This window comes from Alligator sinensis, unplaced genomic scaffold (genome assembly GCF_000455745.1).
Source record: "Alligator sinensis unplaced genomic scaffold, ASM45574v1 scaffold543_1, whole genome shotgun sequence".
Classification (NCBI taxonomy): Eukaryota; Metazoa; Chordata; order Crocodylia; family Alligatoridae; genus Alligator; species Alligator sinensis.
In genome coordinates, this window is record NW_005842055.1 from 369,284 (window position 1) to 385,588 (window position 16,305).

The 16,305-nt window shown below is 38.8% G+C and overlaps 1 protein-coding gene across 1 annotated transcript in view; it reads left to right on the top strand.

Moving 5' to 3' along the window:
* Positions 1–16,305, top strand: part of PCDH15 (protocadherin related 15) — a 922,022-nt gene that overhangs the window by 351,614 nt on the left and 554,103 nt on the right. Inside the window, exon 8 of the mRNA XM_025203355.1 lies at positions 8,559–8,669. Within this exon, the coding sequence (XP_025059140.1) occupies positions 8,559–8,669 (111 nt within the window). The remainder of the gene's footprint in view (positions 1–8,558; positions 8,670–16,305) is intronic.

Here is a 16,305-nt window from a genome sequence, read left to right on the forward strand (position 1 = left end):
GGGGAGAATCATGGGGGCCAATGTCCCCCAATTGGGGGGGGGGGGTGTTGCACATGGCCACCTGGACAACATTTTGGACTGGAGCCATGCTTTCCATCTATCTGTGTCCACAGCAGCAGCAGATGGGGGGAATGGCTCCAGGCAGGGGGCATAGCTCCAGCCCAAAATGCTGTGGCACGTGTGGACTTGCCTGACAGTACACCAGTGTGCTGCAGGATATGGGTTGGGAAATGCTGATCTACAAAGATGACCACTGCAGAGGCATAAGGAGACCTTTTGGTTTTCCTTATTCCCAAATGCTGCCATTTTAGCTGAGATGCTCATTACGTGTTATATTTTCTTATCCCCAGTGGTTCATTTAATCATCTTTTATTAGTGCCTTTTTAAGTATGTGCTTTCCTGTCATTGTAGCTATCTGTTGAAATCCCCCTTTTTCTCTCCCCACCTTCTTATTGCTAATAGTGGCTAATTAAAGGCTAACTGAATTGCCTGTATTCCTTTCCATCCCATACCACATTCCTATTGCCTAAATTATATTCTTATTCTAGCTAAAAATTTAGGCTGGAAAAATAAAGACACTGTTGTCAGTCAAAACATCCATCTTCCCACAAGACAGTATATGTTCCTCTATCCTCAAGACAGTGTCCAACATGGACATTGGCTCCAGTTGCTTCTGTTCTCATTCTTTGAGTAGAGGTAGAATTGGAATGTGTCAGAGACCCTTTTGGTCAAAGCAACTACAGATGCTTGCTTTGTTGCTGTGGAACAGCCCACTAGGGTGGTAGAAAAGTTCACTCTCACCCAATTTTTAACGTAATTTTCCTCCTTGCATCTTTTATATAGGACACTGAAAATTAAAATGATGGATGATAATGTTGCAAGGAGTAACAGTTTTTAGCTAGCTAGTAGAAGTGGCGCAGCAGAATGCTTCCAGAAGTTGCATTTAAAAAAAAAAAAATATTATTAATGTTTTGTCTTTTTAAATAGGGTTTAAAATTGTTATGTAGTAGGCAGAGTGCTGATATAATGTATTACTAAGCAGAAGTTGTACATTATTAATGTAGTACATTATTAATGCAAAGATGTAAGTAACCTTTCAAAACGCACAAAATTGCCAGGACTAATGCAGCAAATTGCAAGTAATCTCCTTTCTAAAAAATGTGTTTCTGTTGATTTCATCTCAGAAGTTTTCAGTATACAAACTTCCTGAAGACAATAAAGTATTCCTGAAAACAATTGACTGTTTTTCCAGATCATCAAGGATTTTACTTTATTTAATTTTTTACCTATTTCAGATCTATTTTAATTATCACACATGCTCTCCATTCTGTAGTTGTTGCCATCCAACTACAAATACAAACAGGTGTGTAATATTAAAAAAAAACCCAAAAACAAACCTAAGTAATTTGGGAGCATACTGATTTTCAAGATCCCAACCTGAAATTGTTGAATGGAAATTCTAAGGTAGAACATTTATGCATTAACCATAATTACTTTTCAATGTTTTAATGCATTGTGATGGTTCTGCTTATGAATATTATACATTAGAGCATAATGTGATGCCATTAAATAGAGTGGGTTGGAAAGTTATCACTCAAGATTTCCATCAGAAAATGCTGTCTTGATTAAAATAGTGTTTTTGCAAAGTCATGTCTGTTTCAATGGCATGTTCTGTGAAAACAAATTACCCAAAACAATTTTGTTTTGGGAAATTTGGAATATTCACTTCTTTTCTTTTCATTCTTTCCCTTTTCTTGACAACTTAGTAGCAGTAGTGCATGATATGGCATGTCATGTCTTGTCATTATTTTAATAGATTACATAGATTTTTATTTAATTTCATATTTTTTTTAAATATTGACAGCTGATACTCAACTCAGATTGATACTACTTGTTTTCTGAATTGAAATATATCTAATTTGTATAACTCTTGAAATAAATTGGAATATTACAGGCCCTCTCTACATGTGGAGATATAAAGGTGTATTTGGATCTAATATGTAATCCAAGTATGTAGCAGGAGGCACAACTGTGGGATTATGCATTAGATCCCATCATGACTTATTGCCAGTGCAGGGAGAGCCTGATCCTGGGCTCCCCCTGCACTGGCAAGAAGCAAGCTGCCGCAGATGGGACTCAATTTAGCTGTTAATGGCTTCCAGCCATAGGGGTGTCTCACATACCGCATGGCTTGAAGATGCATCTGCTGCAATCTCCCAGCCCCAGGGGTGCATGAAACTTGTGTCTATGGTTCAATAAATGCTCCTTAGTGAACCTACATTAATTTCCCTAACCATTGACTCCTGTGTTCATAACAAATTTTAGTAGGGATGTTCAAGGGTATAAGATCTCCTAGCAGACTCTGTTAGGTTCTTTTCTTGCTGTATCTGTATATCTTAACACACTTAGAATGTTCATTTACATCCAGGTCCAGCTCTCCTGGTACAGATACATTGTAAAACATTTAGACACTATTGATCCTTCCATTATATAGTAATTTATGTGCACTTTGAAATATTACAGCTCAAAATATACAGTAACAAGTGATATTGATTACATTCAACTAAGCATAGAATAAGGAAAACTGGCCTAAAATTGTAACATTTAAATTTGAAAGATTTACAGCATGATACCTTCCCTGGAATGCGTCTTAAAGGGAATCAAAAGGGCCTTTGGTCAATATCCTGCCATTTTTATATTTGCAACAAAATTTGCAATTATTTCATGACTGATCTCCAGAGATTGCAAGTAAATTTGAGTATATTGAGTCAGTTTCCTAATTACTTTCCTCTGTCTTAGTACCTGTTCTATAGAAAATTTGCATAACTTTCTTAACCAGATATAAAATGTTATTAGTTGTGATGAGAAATAAATGCTTTGGATCTATCTCGTGCCTGGCTACTATAGGAGTGTAATGGTTCCAATAATTGAAAAAGACAAAAAAGTCCCTATAATATCTGATGCTGTTCCCCCTACTCTTAAACAAGGTTCATTATCATTTTTTATTGCTGTTGAAGAAACCAGCAGTAAATTAATCTGATTTTTGTTTGATTTCTTATTTAAAGTTTAATTCTTAAATGATTGCGGAAGTTATGTAGTTAGGAAGCAAATTCATCCTGTTCAATAAAACTTTTATGAAAGGTTCCAATCAAATTATAGATCTGAGAAATTCATAGACTAATTTACTTTGGTTTATGTTGGGGGTAGAAGAGGTGATTGTGATTTATTGATTTAGGCCAGCGGTATTCAACCTCTTCAGCACTGCAGGCCAGATAAGTAGTGCAGGGCCAATCTGTTGGATATATCCCATGAGTGGGGCTGGCACGTGGATCAGTCTACAGGTGTGATCTGGCATGACAGTGTGACCCTGGATGCCAGATCCAACTGCAGAGCAGCTGCACGCCAGCGCAACCTAGAACATAGAGCTATATCATTTGGACCACAGGCTCCCCTTGGGTCTATAAATTTAGCAGTGGGGTAGAGGGGACAGAGTTATTGCTGTGGCTGTGGGAGCAGTTAATGCTGCTACTCTTCTCCAGCTGTCAAATTTACAGACTCATGGGGATCCTGTATGTTTGTTTGTTTGTTTTTCTTTCTTAATGTTAATTTTCATTTCTTATCTTTGGCTATTTCAATATAGTCCTTTCTTGGTCCCAGACTTAGCTATTTTTTTCCTGTTCTAGCTGTTGTCTCCCAAATTATGTGCATTGTTTTACTTTACCTAACAATGGCAATACACACAAAAAAGTGAAGAAGTACTCCCAGCCAGACAACTTTCAAAGCGTGCTTCTGAGTCTCTGGTATGAGAAGCAGGCAGGAGCTTTTACCTAGCTGCTACAGTCCCCCATGGAAACAGAAGGACTGAAGCAGCCCACGCTTTCCCTAGACCAGAATCATCCTAGTCTCAGGAAAGGGTGAAGAGCAGGGGAGAAGGGAGGCTGCAGGCTGAATGTATTTCTTCCTCTCCTGCAATCATTTTCCACCACTACAAACAAAAACTTATATGCAGTCTTGGCTTTATGCCCATGGACAGCTCCCTATGTGTGTGCATTGGATGAAATGCTACACACAGCGGTAGGCTCTTGATTTGGCAAACCATAATGTGAAGATCTAACAGAAAGTAGGAAAGCACTTAAAGTCTTTGTAAAGCTGAACTCTAAAAATAGAGGCAAATTGGAAGTCAGTGAGAATCTAATGTGTGAATGCATAAATGTATATATGTACTAATCTCTGAGAAGGTTCACTCGAGATCAGAACTTGTTTTTTGAAGCTTCTACATGTAGACTATTTTGATATTTACTTAACACTATCCTCTTGTACAAACAGGGGTCATATGAATGATATGTCATTACTTTCATAAGTACAACATATTTCCATCTAGTATAAAAATATCATCACAGACAAATGTCTTTGACAAGAAAATCTTGTAAGCCATTGACAAATGTTTTGAAGGTGTTAACTACTGATTTTTTTTTTTGTTTTTTTGCCTGTTTTTCTGCTAGGGGGTATAAAAGACATTGCAGCATTCAGTAATCTTTGTTATCCTTGGGTATTTATACACACATTTTTTTGTTCGGTGGTGTGCTGGAGATTCATTGCTTCTGTGCAGACTTGATTAATTGAGTCTGCTCCACACATGAGCTGACATGCACTGTGCTGCACTGTGTGCAGTTGTATACATGGTGAAATGTGCATCAGTACACAGAAATTGGTGATGGTGCACTTTTGAACTAAAGCACCTCTGAGATATTTTACTTCAAAAGTGCACATCAACCATTTTCTCAGTGCTGACATGCATTTTGTCACTTATACAACTGGAAGTGTCACAGTACCCAGCATTTTTCAAAGCACCTGTAGAAATGTCTCATGGTAAATGGGGCAAAAGAAGCTTTGACCTGGCTTTCTCTTAATCTATGCAGTTTAAGTGGATTTCAGGAATCATATCTGTTTTGCACACCTGAGTCAAAACACTCACTGACTGGCTTGCAGGTTGATTCTGTTTTAACATTTTAAACTTTGTGTCTCAGGACTCTATTCTGAATATTTTAATTAAGTCTTACTGCCAAGCATTCTCAAAGAATATTCAATAAATGCATCTTGTTACTTCTGTAACCTTGTCAGATAAACCAGGTTTGTTCCGCTCGAGTAATAGGGCTGTGTGAAATGGGACCTATTCAATTCAGATTTGGCCTGAATCGAGGACAGTGATTTGATCCATTGATTTGGATTACTGTCCCTGATTCAATTTGGCTAAATCGAAGTCTGAAGATTCGATGCTGATTCAGCGAATCAGTGATTCGGACACAGGTGTAGCTTTAAAAGTTTTTTTCTATATACCTTGATGTAGCAGCGTGGCTCGTGATCATTGGGATGCTGGGGTGGATGAAGCATCCAACAGGAGCATGGGGGAAGGGGGGGGGGGTCTTCAGTGTCCTCAGCAGCGAAACTGGAAGTGGACCAGAATTACCTCCAGTCCACTTCTGAGTCTGCCAGGCAGCACGTTGGGACCCCCTCTGTGCCTCTCCAGCTCAGCGATCAGCTGCAGGGGGACCTTGGGTGCCCTACCAGACCCAGGAGGCACCAGTCATCAAGCTGGGGGGAAATGGGGGGCCCCCCGTGTGCTCGTTGTGGACCAGGAAGTGGACCGGAAGTACTTCTGGTCCACTTCTGGGTCTGCTGCCAAGTGCACTGGGGAGCTCCCCGTGCTTCTGTGGGATACTGCATCTGCCCTAGCACTGCAGCATTCAGAGCACCTGCTACCTAGAGGTATGTAGAAAAAACATTTAAAACTGTATCTGCATCCGAATCTCCAAATCTGTTTGAATCTCTCCAAATCAATTTGCAGGGTTCTGAGTTGATTCGGAGAGATTAATTGGTCCTCTGATTCAATTCCAATTCAGAGATTCAACCACTGAATTGGGCCGAATCTCCACTGAATTGAATCAGGAACTGAGGCAGGCCTGGGGAGCTGAAAGGAATCCCCACCTCCTGCTCAGCCCCTGGCACAGGAGAGAGTGGGATGGAGTCCCCCAGACAGGTTGCCTGTCCATACAACCCAGTATGAGAGTTCCAGGTGAGGGCAGTGCTGGGCTGGGGGGCACATTCTCATCCCAGCCCCACTCACCAGATTGTCGGGGGACAAAGAGCCCCGCACTGTGTGGGCTTTCCCTCACCCTCTGCAGTGTGCAAACCCAGGCTAGGAGGTCCTGGGGGTCCATTCCCTTTCCCTTCATCCTTCTGGGTTGACAGGTGCAGGCTAAGGAGCAGAGGCTTTATTGCCTCAGCTCTGCTCCTCTGGAGCAGACCGCACAGCCCACAGCTGCAAAGTATCTTGGGATGCTGGGGAACTCTGAGGTAACTTGATTCAGGAGGCAATCTGGGACAGAAATTATATAAACCAGTTTAACTAAAACCAGTTTAACCTAAAACAGGCAAATCTGATACTATGTCCATCCAGGTTAGTTAAAGCTGGTTCAGCCATTTGGAAACCAATTTCTTTGAACTGATCTGTTCTGTTGCATGTTAAACTGGTTTTCAATCACTTAAATTGGTATATATGTAAATTCTGTCCATGGCCTCAAAGTTTGAACAATAATACTATCTCCAGAAACTCTGTCTAAATAATTTTTCCCTTGTTTTCAGTCTTTGGAAGTGTAGAACATATTTTGTCAGCAGCATTTTCTTTTTTAATTCAATACTCTTTTTGTTTTGTTACTTTAAAGAATAAAATTCTAAAGCATTGTCATGCAAGAGTTTTGTAGGAATTAGTTTCTAAAGCTGAGTCATGAGGTCATTCTACTTAGTATATCTTTGGGCTTACATTTAAGTGGTGATGAAAACCAAAGAAGTTTTTTTCTTGCTCAAAATAAGTTGTGCGTAAGCTATGCTAGATTTTAACTGAAGTGCTGTTTTGGGTGAGGGGGTTGTTTGTTTTTTACACTGAAGCACCTGAAGAAAAAAAATAAGTTACTTCATTCAGACTGTACACCTGCCTGCAATCTGAAAACACAATGTCAAGGTTGCTAAGCTTGAAACTTAACTTCCTTTGACAACTTTACCATTTATAGTTTTCTTACCTTGAGGCATATTTCATATTACTCTTCTATCCTTTCCCTTGTCTCATTGCTTCGGCTTTAATTTCCCTCTTGTTCTTGTGTAAAGCATTTTCATCTGAATAGGTTTTTCAGTATGTTTTTGTTGTTTGTGTTTGTTTTTGTCCTACAAAAAATGACTTTGTACAGTTTGATTGTCTATGAATTTAACAAACGGTATCTGTAATGTTGCCAACTTATTATGGCAACCACTTGTTGACTGAAAATCAAATTGCTGCTTAAAGAAACAGCATTACAGGGCAAAAATGTGCTGCAATATCCCTTTTTTTAAGGAAACTAATACTTTGTTGTTCTGCAGTATTTTTCATTGAAAGAAATACATTTTTTCATTGAAAGAATTTCATTGAATGAAATGTTTTCATTTTCACTGAAAACATAACATTTACTTCGTTCCTGTAGATTAAATTAAATATAATTTGCATTTTGAAGATGGGAATCTTTCTGTGCTTTAATTTCCTTAATGCCAAGGTGGAAGTTAGTAAAAGTACTGAGAACAGTTTCTAGATCTTGTCTCCTAAATCTTGTTTCAGCTTCCAGTTGACACATTTTCAAAAGAATCAATTGTCACAATAACTCATTTTAGGTTTGCATACAATGGCATTTAAAAAAAAATTAGTAGTGCTACTGAAAATCCTGCCTTTCAAAACGAAGGTGTAGAGGAAATAGAATTTCACCTTTGATTAAATAAGATAAAAAGTAAGTAAGGCTTCTTTTCAGCAAACTGTTACATTCACTTTTAACTTTAATCACATGAGTAATTATAACTTTTTTCAGCAGAGGACTAAAATCAGTGAAATATACACATGCTTAAATCTTTGCTAACCAAGTTCTGAATGATAGGGTATATGCTTTCCTTTCATTTAGTTTTTAGCCTCTTTCTACAACATTTGGGATATGCAGGGGTTTTGCAAAAGAATAAGAAATGAAAAATAAAATGATATTGAGATCTTAAACTGTGATGCTTGGAAATACTGTCTATGCAGCAAGAAAAAACATCGAAATGGAAAGAATGTAGACATCAAAAAGCAAGAATGCCCATTGCAAAATAGAAAAGCCAGTCTGAAATCTCTATCCTTCCCATCTTCTTACTACTTGAACAAGATTTAATGAAAAGGAAATATAGGAGCTTTGCTTATAGGGATCCTTTGCAAGTTGATGAATTACAATATGCAATAAAATTAAAAAAAACACATACAGACATATAAGCAGGAGCAACAGCAGAAGTTATACTTTTACACATTTTCTTATGAGATTCAGTTGAAGATAACTTGATCTTCATGGGCTGAGGGAGGACCTTGATTAATTTGTACAAAAAACTTAAAAATGAACTAATCAGAAAGTGCCCATATATAACTTTTATAATAGATAAATCAATAAAAACACTGTAATTATTTAATCCTACCATATAGCATATACTTGTATTTTGTTTTTTTGTTTCTTTTGCAGACATCAAATAAGACCTTTGACATCCCTCTAACTTTGTCTGGAGCTGTAGTTTTACGAGAGAGACTAAATTATGAAGAGAAAACGCGGTATTTAGTCATTGTCCAAGCAAACGTAAGTATAAATTCTTTAATGGTTATTTCTTACACCAATTCTTTCCAAATTTGTTGACTAAGATTTTCTTAGGAGAAAAGAACAATCTTGTCCATATACCAGGTCCCAGGTGCCTTTTCCCATAACTCATCAGTGTCAAAATATTGTCCAATATCTCTTTATCCCATACTGTCTTTTTAACAGCCTGACATTGTTATTACTGGTTAGAAAAAAACCCTTTATTTTTGTCCTGAAACAAGGCATTCATTTTAGCACTGGGAATGGGGAATATATTTTTAGTATATTCCATATTGAAAAGTGCATTCTGGTGTCAATAAGTGTCCATTTTCTGACACATCCAGCAATACTAATTTGATCCAAAATGAGTTTAATGGATACAATTTAGCTGCATCCCTCAGTTTTGAAATGCAGCCTTCTATAAAAGGCAATTTTTCTTTCAAGTCATACCATATGTGTTAAAGGTTTTTACAGGGTATCTAGTACTGGAAAATGCATGCTGAAAATAAGTGACATTTAAAATGCATCAAATATATCTGTCATTGGGAGAGGCTTTACATGTCCTTGAAGGCAATGACAGCACTAATCCATCCCCCTTTTCTTCTGTTTCTAATAAGTGGGGAAAATAGTCCCGTTCAGATCTTTACCTCTGAAATGCCTGGACATAGTAAATGCGACACACAAATGGTGTTAAACCATTTCATTTTTTAAATAGTCTGTTTTCACTGTGTTGCCCTGGTCAACATTATACAACAAATGAGGAAAGCTATTTGGAAATTTCTATTTGAGATTTGTATAATGTAAATATATCAGGCTCTTTGTATTACTCCACGCTAAAATACAGTTCCTAATTTAGGTATCAGACCTGCATGCCCCCTCCAAAAAAAAAACTTGTAAGCAATGTACTCTTTGGGAGTACTGCATGGTGCAGGACCCAGGTAACTCATAAAGACATGGTTATCTCATATAAGCAGCTCATCCTTTTTTCTCAGGGGCATGACACAGAGCTAGAACTCCTTCCACTTCCAACAACTGAGAGGAAGAATGAATGCCAGAGCTGGTTCTGAATTAAAGCTGAATTAAGATTTCAAGAACAAATTTAAATGTTGAATTTTCTAAATTTTGAATGAGTGACTTAGCAATCTAAATAGATCTCTTATCTACTAGGGTACTCTTAACTCAATTACTATGTAATATAGTAATTGTTTATTTTTGAAAGGAGCCACATAAATACAAAATAGTTGTTGCTACTGTTTTTGTTATATGAAATTACAAAAGGGAAGTTCATGAGAGTACATGAACCTACATGAGTTTTCTTTTTATTTTAGATGGATAGATGGGGCATTTTAACTTTCCCAGGTTTCTGCAAGAATCCTCAGGCTTTCAGCAGCAATAGAACTATGCTAAGGATTGAATTTGTGCATGATTTTACGATGTGGTCGATTTGACCTAATTCTACTACAGAATCACAGGCACATGTTTGCTGGCAATATGCCCAAATGAGCCAGTCTCCTGCTCTTTGTTGTATGTTGGGCTTTCATTCCCTGGATTTTCTAGGAATGGTAGCTCAGTCCTAGCAGACCTCTGAAAGCAGACCTCTGAAGGCTGTTCTTGGGTCCAAGTTACATAGCAGTTTGAAATGGCTTCATTTTTGCCCCAAGCCATCATTCTTTGGGTCCAAGGATCAAACATCTGTTCTAGGATTAACAGTGACATCTACCCAAGGACTTCAAATGCCAGATCTCTTCAATCTAGTATCATAGATGTGGCTTTCTTCCAAAGCCCCTTATTGTATACTGCATCTAAGTCTCTAATGACAAAGCCAAATATATATGCATTTGCCTTCTAGGGTTAAGTAAATCAGTAGGCCATTCCTCTTTTATTACTTGGGGTCTCTCCTTGGCTGTTTTGGCACAAGCATGCGTTTTGAGTCCAGCATCAACTCTTCAACATAGGATCTAATTTCTAAGTCCTCTCCCCTGTACTTGAATAGGAGACATAAAAAAACATAACAATGAACATAAGAAAGGAACTTCATATGCAGTAGAAATTCTTATCCTTTTCATTTTCATCTGGCCTAGTTTAGGAGTCCACTGCACTAGATTCACCAGTGCAATATCTGGGGTTACTGGCAAATGCTAGTGGTGATTTATCATGGGAACTCCATGGTGAGAATGCTTTGAATATCACCTGTTTTTTCATGTACAGGAACCTGGCCAACTTTCCATATGCAAAAGAAGATCTCTACTGTGCAAGTGTTTCATTCCAACTTAGAACTTTTTCTAGTCATACCTTAATCCTGTCCATCCAGAAAGCAAATTGGGGTGCTCAGGACAGACACTTATCAGCCAGTTCCTATACCTGCCACTGTAGGGGCCTTGTAACATGTTGCACTTTGAGCAGTTTAAACATTGGTATTAGTGCTAGCTTGAGTTTGGAATAGGCACACCTTAAGACTAACATTTTCTATGACTATCCACTACCTGCATATCTGTGAGTTGCAACTAGAGAATTGGCAAGCAGGGGTCTGAAGGTCTACAGCTGTGAGTTGCCACTGCAGGGCAGTAAGCCAGGACAGGCTTCTGTCCCTGCACTAAGAGGGAGTGGGGGAGGGGGGGTGGAGTGGGGGCGGGGAGGTGGAGAAGCTGAAAGGTGGAGAAACTAGGATAAGGGTGAGTAATGAAATGGATGGTGGAAAGGAAATGGGGATGGAGGAAGGATGGTGAAAGGAAGGAAGTCAGCCACTGAAGAATAAAATAAAAAGTAAATTAAAAAGAATTAAAGGGGAAGTAAATTAAAGAAGGTATCATGTTTCTTAAATAAGGATTTGGGATTGGGGTGTGGAGGGTGCTGGTCTTGCTTCCCAGAATGGCTGGTAGGTGGGAACAGTGAGGGCAAGATGCTTTTGGAGTAGCTACCCCTGCCCTGCGAAGGAAACTCCAGTTCATGGAATCCAATCTGTCCCCCTACCCTGTTCCCTCCCCATTCCGCCTAGACCCCACTCCTGGACTCATCTATGCCCTATGACTTGGCTAGCTGGCATGAGCTCTGCAGGCTGTTTGCATGGGATAGCACCCCGGCCTTGGCTTCACCACAATCCGCTGGCTGATGAATTGGCTCCGTGGTCAGACCCAGAGGCTGGTAGTTGGCAGAAGTCAATCATCGTGGTATGCTGTGACCAGCAGGGTCCCTCAAGGCTCTGTCCTTGGGCCAACACTTTTCAACATCTTCATTAATGATGCAGACATTAGTAACAGAAGTGAACTGGCCAAATTCGCTGATGACACCAAACTTTGGGGTAAAGCGCCCACACCTAAGGACAGGAGGGTGATCCAGGCTGACCTTGACAGGCTCAAGAAATGGGTGGATGAGAACCTGATGGTGTTTAACACCAAAAAATGCAAGGTTCTCCACCTTGGGAAGAAAAATCCACAACATGGTTATAGGCTCGGCAGTGCTACGCTGGCTAGCTCTATGGACGAAAGGGACTTGGAGTTCATGACTGACCACAAGATGAACATGAGCCTTCAATATGATGCTGCGGCTAATAAAGTGAGCAAAATGCTGGCTTGCATCCATAGATGCTTCTTAAGCAAATCCCAGAATGCCATTTCCCATTGTACTTGACCTTGGTGAAGCCACAGCTGGAGTACTGTGTCCAGTTTTGGGCTCCACAATTCAAAAAGAATGTGAAGAAGCTTGAGAGAGTCCAGAAGAGAGCCACATGCATGATCAGAGGTCAGGAAAACAGACCTTATGATGAAAGGCTGAGAGCCATGGGACTCTTCAGCCAGGAAAAGCACAGGCTCTGGGGTGATCTGGTGGCTTCCTATAAGTTTATAAGGTGTACTCACCAGGATCTGGGGGAATGTCTGTTCACCAGAGCGCCCCAATATATAACAAGTTTGAATGGTCACAAACTCCTCCATGACCATTTCAGGCTGGACATAATGAAGAATTTCTTTACTGTCCAAGCCCCCAAGGTTTGGAATAGGCTGCCACCAGATGTGGTTCAAGCATCTACTTTGAACGCCTTCAAGAGAAATTTGGATGCTTAGCTTGCTGGGATCCTATGATCCCTGCTGACTTCCTGCCCCTGGGGCAGGGGGCTGGACATGATGATTTTCCAAGGTCCCTTCCAGCCCTAATGTCTATGAAACTCCTGTGTGGGGGAAGGTCACACCCCTGTGGTGGGAGGGGGAGTTGGCTCGGTGTCCAAACTGCCCCTTGGGAAGTAGAGTTCAGGGGGTGGAAAGGCTGTCTGTACAGAACAGGATGGTTGGGGAAGAGAAGCTGTATTCTGGAATGCTGGAGGACTGCAACTTGGGCAGGTTATCTGTGGGGAGTGGCTCCACATTAATGGAACATGAATTGGGTAACACATCAGAAATAAACCTTCCCTGGGGTGATGTGAATTTAAGTTGCAGGGGTTAAGAGCTCCAGGAGCTACCTAAATTAATGTGTAACAGGTCCCTACCTTTCAGTCTCTTCACATGCCTGGCTCCTACAGAGAGCCCACTTTCACCTGGGTGTCACTACATGCTAATCTCTCAGAGGTGAAGTATATTGATGGTCCTCTTTTTTGATGGTCCTTATGCAACAGGAATAAAGACATTATTTACCAGTGACTTGTTTTTCAAGAGTCATCTCTGTGCATTTATACCTCCTGCCCATCTTTGCCCATCTTTGTCTGTTAACCTGTAAACACAGATGTTTTGCTTTTGAATTTAGTCTTTGCAGGATTGAGACCATAATGACTGATTCTTTATTATTCAATAGTTCAACTACTGATACAAATAAAAACTCTCTCAAGCTTAGGCTTTAGTCATGTAACCCTTACTACCCATTCACCAATCATCCTCTGCACCTGGGATTAAAGGCTGCATGTATAGATATATACTAAACACTCTTGTAAATCTCTCAGTGTATTTAAACTGGTGTTGATTTCAGTGACATTTGGAAATGCTTAATGATGATAGAATTGGTCAGATAAAAAGAAAAATCCCATCCTCGGACCTAGATCATATATCTCTTATAAGTTGTCCTGTGATTTCTTTTATATTTATATTTTATTTATATTTTTCACATTGGTTCCTTCTCGTGTGTGTGTATTGTACAATAATGTTTTATTAACAGATGTCATTTTTTGTTTGTTGGTTTTTAATAATTGAACAGGAAACTAGGAGAATAAATAGAGGGTTAGGATAAATACCTAGTAAATATTTAGTTATAATATCTAATTTATCCAAGGATAAAAAAATTATATTATTTTATACAGAGAAAGATCATATAACCCACCATTAAAATCCAGTTACTTCTCATCTGAACGTTTGCACTGTTAAACAGTGCAAATCAATATAACTCAACAGTTCAGGACAGGAAGAATATTATTAATTTAAAAGACCAAGAGTAATTTTTGGAGATTTTCACTAGAATTTTTTTCTAGTTAAAATGACTTGTTTAAAGCTGTTTTTTACTGTTATATATGATCCAAGATATGGCATCAATTATAAGGAATGATAGCATATGAAACTAGGAAAGGTGACATGAGCCCCAATTTCATGAGATTGCAAGATTGGTTGATAAAAGGAACTGTGCTGACAAAACAGACTGTTGTGAAGCATTTGATGTCTGATAAAAATAATACTCTACAAACTCAATGTAGCTCAAAATGAATAGATATTTAAAAATCTGGATAACCAATAGATCTTAATATTTGTAAATGGGGGTAACAAAACTCTGCAGTGTTTCTAATAGGATTCTGCAGTGATCTGTTTTTGCTACAGTGTCATTTAAAATTGTTATCAGTCATCTATAAGAAAATAATTGCTAGGAAAATTTGCAGATGACATGCACACATTGGCAAAGTGATAACGAATGATGTGGATTAGTTAGTTACATAGACCAGTCTGATATGGCAGTCTCATTTAAATATCGTACATTTTTAGTATAATGAAATGCTAAAGCATACATTTGTGAATAAAAATGTAGGTCAGACTTAAAAATGGGAGATAACTATTTGGAATGCAGCAAAAATGGAAAGGTTTTAGGAGTAATGATATGTAGGTAGTCAACTACATTAATTCCTGGTGATATTTTGTAGTTCAAGCAAAAGTTATTGGCTTCATGCAAAAAAGATTGGGTGAGGTTTCTTGGCTTATATAATGCTGAAAGTCAGACTAGCTGATCATAGTGGTTCTTCCTAGCTTTAAAGTCCATAAAGCTATAGAATAAATATAAACATTTAAGATCATGCCTAAATCTCTCTCTATTTAAAAAAAATGATCATGGGGTCAACTCCCACTGATTCCCTTAAGCACTTTGAGAAATAGGGATGGAATGGAGCATGTGTTTAAATATCTTCTTGGATTCAAATGAGAGGGAGGAACCAAAAAATTAAGCCACAATTCTGAATTAATATTGAATTTTAGGTATTAATCTATATAGTAACATTGGTGGCCCCAGTACTTGGGATTTGCGCTTGCTAGGTAACAATGTCCACGCAAGCAAACAAGATTACATACTCTAATCATCACAGCACAAAAATGTTGTGGGATGGAAGAAAGCATATTTCAGATGGAAGGGAACTATAACAGTCATTCTATTTTGGGAGTATTGTGTTTTGGTAGTGTCAAGCACCATATGTGAAATGAGGAGCAAAGATAACATAAGTGTGTTATTGAAGTGTGTTGATTAAAGAAAAAAATGTTATAGCAAATGCAGCCTTGACATCCCTCTCTAAAGCAGAATGATGCATTTCACACCAGTTGACAAGCACTACATGCTCTAAACCCACAGGGCTTAATCCCTATCCATGGGTGTGATAGTTTAATGCCTTTAGTTGAAAGGCACAGAAGATGCTTTTTCTGCCTAAAAGAAAAACATGTAGTCTGAATTACCTTTTCATTTTGAACCTAAAGGCCTGTAGAAGTGAAACTCAAATTACGTCTCTTGGAGACATTTGTAAATAAAGTAAAATAAAATAGAGTCCAACACTAGATTCAGTTGCAGCTGAGCCAACTATCTCTAAGTGCCCTAGCAACCAAGATCCAAAAATTTCAACATGACAGCAAGTCGAAGTCTGAAAATTTGGTAGCATGGGAGCAGAGGCAATTAATACTGCCACCCCTCCCACACTGCCAAATTCCCAAAACCTGCACAGCTGAATCATGGCTGAGCCAAACTTCATTAACTCTGCAGGACTGGGTCATGGTGGGTCATGCCTCTATCCCCCTACACAACTGGATTGGGGCCAGGCTGCTCCCTGTAATTATGAGAGCTGTTAAGAAGTACACCTTCTTTATAACAGCAAATATTGTTTATTAATACTTTCTTCATGAAAGACTCTAGCAATGTTTTTGCAGACAACTCTTTACAGCAACCAACAGCTCTGTCTGCTCTCAACTGGTCTCAGCCACTTCTGATTAACAAAGCAAACAACTCTAATCTTTGTTACCTGTAGCTGTTTTCTTAACAAGACTGTGTACTATTGCCACATCTCTGCTTTGTAAACATCTAGCTTTCTAACTACAGCACAACTTTAATAAACCATTTTTATAAAGAAATTACACTAACACTGACATTAACATTGAATAACACTAACATTAACATTGTTCAGTAAGTCTTTGTGGTGCTTGGT